General features: G+C 49.3%; 1 protein-coding gene across 1 annotated transcript; it reads right to left on the reverse strand.

Annotated features, from left to right (window-relative positions):
- Positions 1-6,113: 6,113 nt before the first annotated feature.
- RNF186 (ring finger protein 186) lies at positions 6,114-6,794 on the reverse strand. The gene has a single exon (XM_065897855.1). It carries the CDS (start codon positions 6,792-6,794, stop codon positions 6,114-6,116), a length of 681 nt encoding a protein of 226 aa, XP_065753927.1.
- Positions 6,795-10,942: the final 4,148 nt, after the last annotated feature.

The following is a 10,942-nucleotide window of genomic DNA, read 5'->3' on the forward strand; positions in this document are numbered from 1 at the left end:
CAGGCTGGCTCTCAGGAGGGCTGAGGGTGGGGGTACCAGAGGGCTTCCGCTCCCTGGCCTGTGGCATTGCAGCTTTCCTTTCCCAGTCTTTGGAGGGGCTGAAGTTCATGGTGGGATTTTTCAGCAAGCAGGAGCGTGGACAGCTCCTGTATTAGGTCACGAATGTTGGTTGCAAGCAACAGAAACTGATTCTGGCTATCTAAAGAAAAAAATAATAATTGTGGGGAAGGAACCTGAGGGTTTACTGACCCTCAAGGACCAAAAGCTATGGGGACCATCTGCTCTGTTGCTGCCACTTTATTTATTTTAAATGTAAAAACTATGTATTTATTTATTTATTTGGCTGCATCGGTTCTTGGTTGCAGCATGTGGGCTGGGATCTTAATTGTGGCATGCGGGATCTTTTAGTTGAGGCATGTGGGATCTAGTTCCCTGACCAGGGGTCAAACCTGGGCCCCCTGCATTGGGAGCATGAAGTCTTAGCCACTAGACCACCAGGGAAGTCCCATGTTGCTGCCACTTTAAACACTCATCTCTCCTTCATCACTAGCTCCAGATTCCAGTTCTGGAAAAGATCATATGACATATATCATGTGACTGCTTCAGGTGAAATGGGAGGTGGGTAGAGGAAGGACCAAGCGCCCCAACTGGTGTAGTGGTTGCTGGTGGAATGCTCCCTTGGGCAAGATGAGCTACAGGGCAGTTTCCTCAGTAAGGGAGGTGGGGGAACAAGGGGGGCCCAGCTGAATATAAGACAATCAAAGGAAACAAGACGAAGGTCCACTTCAGTCCTGCCCTCTTTGAGCGTACAGGCTCTTATGGTGGGTTCCTCAAGCATCCTGAAAGATACACTTTCCTGCTTCTCAATGCAGACAGGGTGCTAAGAAGCAGTGTGGGGCAGTGGGAAGTGCAGACATAGCTTTAGAGTCAAACAGCAGGTTCAAATTCTAGTATCTCACTTACTCGTTTGTGACCTGAAGGTCAGGTATCTTAATGACTTGGGTTTTAACTCTTTAATCTGTGAAATGGGGATAATAACTCAGTAATTCTCATATGGTGGTTGCTAAGATTAAGGATAATTTAGGAACTGTGGGCTCTGATTCCAGCTCCATCTCTGACATATTGGGCTCTGTCTGGGGGGAAATCACAGGGCTTCTCTGAGCCTCGATTTCCTATCTACACAATGGGGGTGAGGAATTAATCTTGGGAATCAGTCAGACTCGATTTTGAGCCTGACATTGCTATGTATGTGCCATATGACTCTGGGCAAGTCATTTAGCTGAACTTGAAGCAACCCAGCTAAGGGGCCTGTCGCAAGCACAGGCACAGGATAGAGGCTGTATTGGTTCCTAGGGCTGCCACACCAAGGTGCCACAGTACCTGGTTGCTTAAACAATGGAAACGTATTGTCTCACACAGTTCTGCAGGCTACAAGTCCAAGATCAAGGCGTCGGTAGGATTGGTTCCTGATGAGAGCTCTGAGAATCTCTTCCGGGCCTCTCTCCTGGCTTCTGGTCATTTCCTGGCCATCTTTGGCATTCCTTGGCTTATAGGAACATAACCCTGGTCTCAGCCTTCACCTTCACATGGCTGTCTTCTTCCTGTGTATCTTCATATTGTCTTTCTTCTTTGTATGTCTGTCTCTACATCCAATTTCCCCCTTTTTATAAGGATGCCAGTCATACTGGATTAGGACCCACCCCAATGACCTCGTTTTAACTTGATTATCTCTGTAAAAACCCTATTTCCAAATAAGGTCACATTCTGAGGTAGTGGGGGTTAGGACTTCAACATATATTTTGGGGGGAGGGGGGACACAATTCAAATGTGCACTTATTAGTTTTCCTTTTTCATCAAAATTCCTTGTCAAATAAGATTAAATATCTTGCTCAGTACCTGGCACAGAGAAGACCTTGAATAAATATTTGTTGAATAAATGCACAGATGGATCTTAGCTTTCATGGTGTCCTGCATTCTTCAGAGAGTTCTCTACTGACCCAGGAAATATTCTGCCTTAAAAAAAGTAACTTCGAGGTTCTTGGACAAGAATATAAAGTTCACATGAATAGCTCCAGGCAGATTCAAGAGCTTGGATCTCATCTCCCTTTGACTGTGCTCTATGCTGTTCCCATAGCCTGAGAGATTGCGGGAATATCCTTCATTCTCGGAAATGTTTTCCATCGCCACAAAGAATTCATTGTTCCAGCGAAGACTGCAAGACTTCCTCCAGTCATTTGAAAAGGGCTTCCAATGATGAATAGGTACTTTAGGGTGAGATGAGAACATGGCTGTGGGTAACGGGACAGGTGACCTCCACAAACGTCTACCCCTGAGTCCCCCATCCAAAGAGGGGATGCCATCTCTTCTTAGTTTTTCACCCTTTGGGCCAGGGGCCCACACACCTTGAGTGATTACAGTGTGCTGGGAATGTTTCATCTGATACAGCAAAGTGACTCAAAGCCTAAACTCTGGAGTTGGACCTGGTCTTGGCCTCACCATCACCTCATTGTGCGATCTTGAGGAAAGTTACTTAACCTCTCTGTGCCTCAGCATCCCTCTTGGTAATTTGAGGGTAATTGATAATAGCATCTACATTCTAGCAGATGTAATAACATATGTAATAAACTTTGCATGGTGCATTCAAACCATGTTAGCGATGATTGTTTTCTTATATTAATGAAGATGTTGCTGATGTTGAGGCTGGTTAATGGGGGAGGTAAATTCTAGTGCTTGGGTTTTAATATATTTCCTTATTAATAAGACTGAATAAAATAAGACGGGTCTGTTCTCATCATTCCTGTTGGGGCTTTCTAGAACTCAGCCCATCTCTCCTTGTCTTCTCCCTTCCTTCTTTACTTCCTTGCAGTCCCCAGTGCTCAACCATGGCTTATTTTGCTAATTCCCCCACAACCCTGTGAAATATGTATATAACCTGTTTCATGGATAAGGAATCTGAGACTCAGAGAGGTGAGGTGACTTCTAAGCGGTGAAGCTAGAATTCAAGCCAGGTATGTCTGACTTCCAGGTCACAGAATAGGGTGACGGGGCTGATGGGGATGAAATGTGGCCTCCCCCTGCAATTCTTCTCCATCCTTAGGACCTAAGCATAAGGTTCTCCACCAGATCGGCCTGTCCTGGACAGCACTCCTACTCCAGACTGGCTTCTCCACCCCATCACCAAGGCTGGCCCCCCACTCTATCACACCGGACAGGCCCTGTGGAACCCGTTCACCCCCAGGGGTCAATGTCTGATGGTAAAGGCAGACTGTTAGGACACGGGATTCTCGTTCAGCAGCACTTTGAATCCCCACGGAGGCCCTGGGAGGTGCGTGGCTTCCTCCACACACGCTGCGTTACAGGTGGGCACACCATGGCTCAGAGAAGTTCTGTTACTCCTATTGGCCACACACTGGGTCAGAGCCTGCCTTTGAGCCTTGGCCTGCCCCTCCGATTTCTTCCACTTACATCCTTTTGCAGCACTGCCTGTTTCCTCTGTTCCTCTCCAGGGCAGCCTGGGCTGAAATTAGCCTCTGGTGCTCTCTGCCCCAACACTGCCAGGGGCCACCAGTACTCGGGGACCAGCTGGGCTTCAGGACAATGGGACAGAAGTGTCGAGACATCTTTGCCCATGGGGACGGAGGGCACATTGGTCATGTGCTAACACAGCTCCCTTCAGGGGAGGCTGGCACTGGGTGGTAAAAGTCAGGAAAGCCATCCCACTTTTATCATTCTCTTTTCTTTCTCTTTAGCGTAGACAATAGATTCCAGAATTCTCGGGCTTCTCTGAGCACCTGACTACTGGAATTTGGAGGCTCCTGTGGTTAGTTTCCTATTCTCTCTCGCAAGCCCACAAGCAGTGACCAGCTTCCTGGTTGTTTTGAAACTGCACACAAAGGAGGAAACATGTGGGAGCAGAAAGAACAATGGGTTAATTTCCTAGGGGGCTCTGGCAGTGGCTGGCTGTGCAACCTCAGGCAGATGAACTGACCTCTCTGATCCTCAGTATCCTCATCGGCAAGATGGTCTCTTCTTCATAAAGCTGTTATGAAGATTCAGCTAGACGATGGACATAAAGCTGTTAATGCAGTTCTGGCTGCACAGTGAGCACTCCGTAAACATGAGCCCACCGTTACTTCGGTAGAAATGGTGTTGTCGTTAGCAACTGAAACCTTGGTGGAGGTTTTCTTCTGGAGGAGGGTCCAAGAATGAGATGGAATGGGAGTGGAGGTGAGTGAGGAAAGAATGTTCTTTCCTTCTCCTACTGGCAACCATCCCAAAATGCACATGCCCGAGGCCAGCTCTGGAAATGCCAAACAATTCTTGTCATTTATCCATCCTATGGAGACAGGGTGTCCTCCAGGCCCGCTTGGCGTTGACTTAAAAGCATGGGCACATGTACACCCACACGCACTCACCCACACACTTTCCCAGCACCAGGGGTTAATAAGGCCAATAGCATGGGTGTCACAGTGTGCGCTGAAGGTACCTTATAAGAAAAAGGAAGATTTTTTTGTGTGTGTGCAGACTGCAAGAACAGCTAATTGCATACAGACTTACATTTTGACTTTTCTGGGTGTGGCTCCACAGGGGATGTGACCCCACATTCATTATCTGGGAGCCCAGCGGCATCCTCAGCTTCTGGGCTTCAGGGGACTTAGGAATAATCCAGTGCTACTGGCTCATTTTGGGGAAGTGAAGCTCAGAGATCCAGAAGGTCCTGTTCAACGACACACACGCAACGGCTGGGCCGGGACCAACCTGCACGCCCCCCCCCACCCCGGCCCCCTCCACGTGCTGCAGTGGCGGTGTTCTCTCATCTCCCCCTGACAAAGGGACCGTCACCGCGAACTTCACGTCCACCCTGCAGCTGTCATCCTATCAGGAGGAAAGACGGGCAAGGAGGGACAATGGATTGTACTCAAGGAACCCTTCTGAGGTTTCAAGTCTGCTTCCCAGTTACGGGGTCTTTGGAAGGAAGTAATGTGACATCTCCTGTCTTTTACTCCCCTGCACCCTGATGGGTCCCCCCCTGGCTGACGCCTGACTCTGGCAGAAGTCTCCTCTCTGTTATGGAGCAGAAACGGTGGAGAGAAGACACAAAAGCCTTTCAGATGGCTGTGACTCTCAGGGAGAGGCAGGAAATGTGGGGTTATTGGAGAGGACTGTTTCATTTATGGGGCCTCTTATCTTTATGACAAAAGCTCAAATGGGCATCGGGAGGCAGTAAGAAAGAAACAATGCCCATAAAGATTTCGTTCTAGAGTGTGGGATCATGTGCATCCAGTGGGCAGCTGGACTCGCTGTGGGGGGATGGGGGTAGTTCTTGTAATGCTGTGATTCTCTGTTAAGTTAGGGCCTGATGACATGGAGCTGAGAAATCCTGGTGGAGCTGCTGAGAGCAATTCCCAGACCCACCTGTGTCCTCTCCAACCCTCCCCAACTCTGCCAACCAAATGTGGGCATCCCCTGGCAGCAGCAGAAGACCCACTCCTCCACACAAATTCTCCCTCTCCATTCCTGGGGGCAGCTCAATGGGAGACCCGAACCCCCAGGACCTTTGGCGACGTGGGATGGGCACGAGATGGACAACATCCGGGGGAGCACAGGAGGACTTCCTGTGGGCTCTGACTACCCCAGAGGGAAAATGTGTCACAGCCAGAAATAGAAAAAATGGCCCCAAACACACAAAACCAAACCAAAAGCAAGCAAGAAACAACCAGATACATAAACTGTAGAAAAAGGGGTTCCGGTTCTATTTGTTGTGCAATAACGTCAATATTTGTAATACTTTTATCAAGGTATAGAAGGAAAAACGGGAGCGTTGGAATAAGCGGAACAGATGGTTCCCCCGCCCCTGTAGCATTCAAGTAGTCTGTGCCTCTTCCCCATTCCCAAACAGTTTAGCTATGCTGTTCCCTGAGCAGGTGTATGTCTATTGTCCAAACACACAGTTCTTGACCCAAGACTGCCATTCTGGCTTTGGCTTGCAGGTGCAGCTGGCGTTTACTCTCCCAAGGGAGCCAGTCTGATGCAGAGCCCCTTACCCTGTTTACTGTGACAGTAAACAGGCCGCAGAGACAGAAGTCCCCAGACACTGTCTGGTCGGAGCGCTCTCAGGCGATGGAAGAGATCTCGCTGGGTTTCTGCTGTCTGCAGAAGAGGGTCCTGGGGGAGGACCAGTAGCCGGCCTGGCTGCTGCGGTGACAGCAGAAAAGCATGGACAACAGCAGGGCCAGTGCGACGACGAAGCTGAGCATCCACCAGATGATGCCCGGGTAGATGAAGGGCAGGATGAGGACGATGAGCAAGACCAGTAGGAACAGGTGTGCCGCCAGGCGCTGGGCTGCCACGCAGTTGGCACTCTCCGTGTCCTGTTCATCCTCTCCGGCTAAGCTGGGATGCCCTGCTATCAGGGTAGCAGGATTCACCAGTCCCTGAGGACAGAGCCGCACCTCCGGGTCTGGCCGGGCCAGCTGCCCCAACACGGCCTCCTGGTCACGCAGGCTGCAGATGAGGCCCCCGGGGACGGCAGTGACCTTGCGGCACAGCGGGCAGGTGATGGACCAGGTGTCGTCCTGCACGCACAGCAGCAGCTTCAGGCAGACGGCACAGAAGGTGTGCTGGCAGCTCAGCAGCTTGGGCAGCCGGGCACGGCTATAGGACTCCCGGCACACCAGGCACTCCAGGTTGCTATCCGCGGAGCCGCGATGACCCCCAGCAGGGCCCGCGGTGTCAGAGGCGGTGGCTTCTTTGGACGTAAGCTGGGGCTGCTGCAGGAGCTCAGTACAGGCCATTCTGGGCACAGGAGCCACCGGGACGTGGCAGCTCAGTACCTGGGCATCGACAGGGAAGTGTCAGCCGGTGTCACTGGGACCTGGATGTGGTCTGACCTCAGGCTGGGCTTCTCAAGCCCCTATTTCCTTCTCGTCATCATCCATCTAGCAGCGCTCTCCCAGGGCTGCTCAGCTTGTTTCTTGGCTCACGTTGTCCCTTCAGTTATTATTATTTCTTTCCTTGAAACCTGGGGTTAATCAGTAACTTGAGGGCCTGGAAGGGCCAAGGGGGCAGGGCCAGTGCGTGAATCGGATTTTCCTGTGGCGTCTGGTGCCTCATGAGTGCCCGCGGGATTATGGCTTGTGAGCTTCAGGGTACATTAGAATCACCACCACCACCCCCTGCCCCCCACCCCAGGAGCCTTTTAACATGCAGGTTTCTAGGTCCCAAACCCAGAGATTGAGATTCAGCAAGGTCTGGATGGGAATCTTAGAATTTGCTGTTAACAAACACCATGATGTGGATTCTAACCCAGGTGGACTCTAACCCAGGTGGATTCTAACCCAGGTGGACCAGGGAGCATCACTTTGAGAAACACCGCCATGGGTGTTTCCCAAAAGGTTTTGGATGTCAGGATCAGCGGGAAAAAGTTTATTTGTGCTTTGAGAATGTTTGCAAGCAGGTGGCCCTGTGAAGAAGAAAGAAGTGATCGGAAAAGTATTCTGAGTAGCCGGGGGGAAAATGTCCAGCCAAACAGTAAAACCGAAACAGTCCATAGGTGTGTCTCACCTGCTACTGCCATCTGTTCCTTTACAGTCACAATAATTGTATTAACCGTTACTGCTTCCCAAGCATCTCATCCCGATCCAGCTGTGCACTTCACATACCTACTAATAGGTACAATTTGTTGTGTGCCAGGCACACTGCAGAGCCAGTAGTAATAAAAACAGCTGCTGTTTGTTTGGGCCTGCTTGGAGCCGAGCCTCGAGACAGAACCTTCACCTGCCATCTCCCTGCATCCTGGCACAACCCTATAAGGAAGGCGCTGCAGAGGTCTGGAAGCAAAGGCAGGGTGTGGTCGGGGCAGGCCTGCCAGCTGCCTGTCAAGGGGCCTTTCATGGGGCCAGGACCCCGTGGAATCTACCAGCGTCCAAGGTCAGGTTCCCAGCCTCTTGCGTCCAGGAACTCAATCTCGTCCTTTGGTGTAGAGACAGTTGGCCTTTAGGCAGCTGACTCAAGCTAACAGGACTCATGTGGGACTGAAAGACATACATAGCATGCAGTTAAGAAAACGTGATTCCCATAATGGAAAAGAATAGGAAAAAGGAAAACAATATATATGTATAACTGAATCACTTTGCTGTACACCAGAGACTAACAAGACATTGTAAATCAACTATACTTTAATAACAAATTTAAAATTAAAAAAGAAAATGTGATTTCCTCACTTTGCCCTGAACGTCAGAGGGTGGGGTGGTGCAATACACCTCCTCAAACTAATGCCTCACCTACGTCACGCCGAATCCACCGTCCTTTGCGGCTTCTGTCACCAGCTGAGGTCCACAGAGTCCAGCTCTTCTGACCCAGTGCTTTCCTCCGCCCTAAGGGACAGGCTCTGCTCTCTTGCTTCACCCTCCCCCTGGGTTCCCTGTCTCTGAAATCGAATTCTGCACCCTCTACCCTCGCCATCACATCTCTTCTCCTCCTCAGCCATCAGCCTGACAATCACTTATTTCTTTCTATTCTGTTCTCCCCCAGATCAAGCTGAAAGGTGCCTCAGGTCTAGCACTGGGCATCTGTTTTCTCCCCAAGCCCAGCATCCATCTCTCCTTCTACAGTGGCCTGTTTTCCTTTTGGGCAACCACTGCTCTCCACCGTCGTTGTGTGTGGTTCGAAGCTCTGTGGGAGGAGAGAGGCGATGTAATTCAGGGCAGACCAATCAGCATATTCCACCCCGCTGGCTAAAAGAATTGGTTCAGACACGGGTATGTGATCTAAGCCAAACCAATGAGATTCAATTCTGGGAGTTCTGTTGGAACGGCTCACAAGTTTCTCTTACTGCTGGGTTTCCAAGCTAGAGGATGGAACCCTGGAAGTGCCAGGAACACACAGTGTGACACAAAAGAAAGATGAGAAAAGAGTCAGAAAAAGGCCTGATGACATTGAATGCCTTGATCCAGCCATACCTGAAGTCAGAGTTCTTTGGAGTTTTTTAGTTATAATAACCAATAAAATTTACTCTGATTTTTATTCTTAAGTCAGCTTGAGTTGGATTTCTGTCCCTTGCAAGGGAAAGACAGCTGAGTAATGCAGCAATAGATGAAGAAAAGAAGCCTTTAATTGCTACCTGACACAAGACAATCGAGCTGTACATGGCCAAGGGAGAACTAACACCTGTGGGTTACTATGCCGAAAGAGACTTTGTGTCTCTTTCCTGCTTTGACCCGCATTATGTAATGCTCCTTTCTGTTTGCTAGACCTGAGGAAGGGTTGAGATAGGAGAAGAAAAAATTTGTTGAGCTGCATTCATTTATAATGAGAAATAGAAAATCAGGTGGGCAACACAGTTTGGTCAGCTTGGCCATTGAGCCCCTCTCTGCTAGCCAGCTCTACTGGAAGCCAAATAATTAGGAAGGTAGCTGGATGAGGTTGTAATCAGACCAAGGGAAGTTATTTGGGGTTAGTGTCTAAATAACTTTTTGATGTTGGGGGGCAACCACCATGAAGAAAATATATATTGGTTATAACAACCCAAATATTACAGAAATAAATAAAGGAGAACGTGAAAGTTCCTTTGAAAAACTTCTGTTTTCTGAGAAATGACAGCATTTAACAGCACGTTCCTTCACATTGCCCCCATCCTACCATCTGGGCTTGGGAGCTCCTTTGTTTCTTAAAGGTGCCTTGGCTTAACTATCATTTGCACTGGCTTTATAGTTAGACAGCCAGCTCTTGTCACTTTGCCAGCTGCGTGGCCTTCGGCAAGCCTTTTCAACTTCATCGAAGCTCAGTTTCTCATTTTGATAAAATGGAGACAGTAACACTGTAGGAAATTGTGGGAGATTACTTAAGCACCCCTTCCCACCTCCATCAAACCCTGCTCAGGGGAGACAGTAATTTATACACCTTGCCAACTAACTGACTTCAGTGTAATTGACCGCACCCAGGGACACAGAGGTAAGACACTTCGGTGATCTGTTTAGCCAGTGCTGCTTCTTCTTTTATAAAAATTAATTAATTTTATTTTATTTATTTTTGGCTGTGTTGGGTCTTCTTTGCTGTGTGCGGGCTTTCTCTGGTTGTGGTGAGCTGGGGCTACTCTTCGTTGCAGTGTGCAGGCTTCTCACTGTGGTGGCTTTTCTTGTCGCAGAGCACGGGCTCTAGGCGCACGGGCTTCAGTAGTTGTGGCGCACAGGCTTCAGTAGTTGTGGCGTGCGGGCTTAGTTGCTCTGCAGCGTGTGGGATCTCCCCGGACCAGGGATGAAACCCGTGTCCCCTGCATTGGCAGGTGGATTCTTAACCACTGTGCCACCAGGGAAGTCCCCAGCCAGTGCTTCTTAAAGAGAAGTGAAAGTGGGCAGGATCTGAAGCATAGCCTGAAGCAGATCTATCCCAGGGGAAGGAAAAAATGTCTCTGGAGCCTTCAAAATGTTCAGTTCATCTAGGTTTTTTATTCTACTCCGTGTTACATGTGTGCTTGCAGTAATATTACAATTAGGAAATTGAGTCCTTCCAAATCTTCAAATAAAACATAATTTTTAAATTACTATACAAATGCGAATTCATTAATTCTCAGTAAAACTTTTCTTTTCCCCTTTGAAATGCAGTTTCTTCCATCCTGTGGCTTCACACAGTCCCTGGGTTGTAAGGAATCTGAGAAGCACAGCCTCAGTGAGCTTAGAATTTCATAGCCTCCTGTGAGTGGGGAAACCAGACTCAGGTCTCCTGATGGACCACCTTGGAAACCCCACTTTGCAGGTCGTCACAGACCCTCACCCTACAAAGACATTTCTGATGTGAGCTTTAGGCCCTGCATCAAGTTCACTGGCAAAGGCGTGAGAGGGCGGTGTTGTCATGAGTCAAGCTGCCTGATCCTTGCCTGGCCTCTGATCTTGACCAGCCCACCCTCGCTCCACACCCCAGTGGCCCCAGAGAGCCATGTCCCAGC

This window comes from Phocoena phocoena, chromosome 1, assembly GCF_963924675.1.
Source record: "Phocoena phocoena chromosome 1, mPhoPho1.1, whole genome shotgun sequence".
NCBI lineage: Eukaryota > Metazoa > Chordata > Mammalia > Artiodactyla > Phocoenidae > Phocoena > Phocoena phocoena.

Coding starts and splice junctions, on each gene's coding strand:
- RNF186 (XM_065897855.1), bottom strand. CDS start 6,794: ATGGCCTGTACTGAGCTCCTGCAGCAGCCCCAGCTTACGTCCAAAGAA.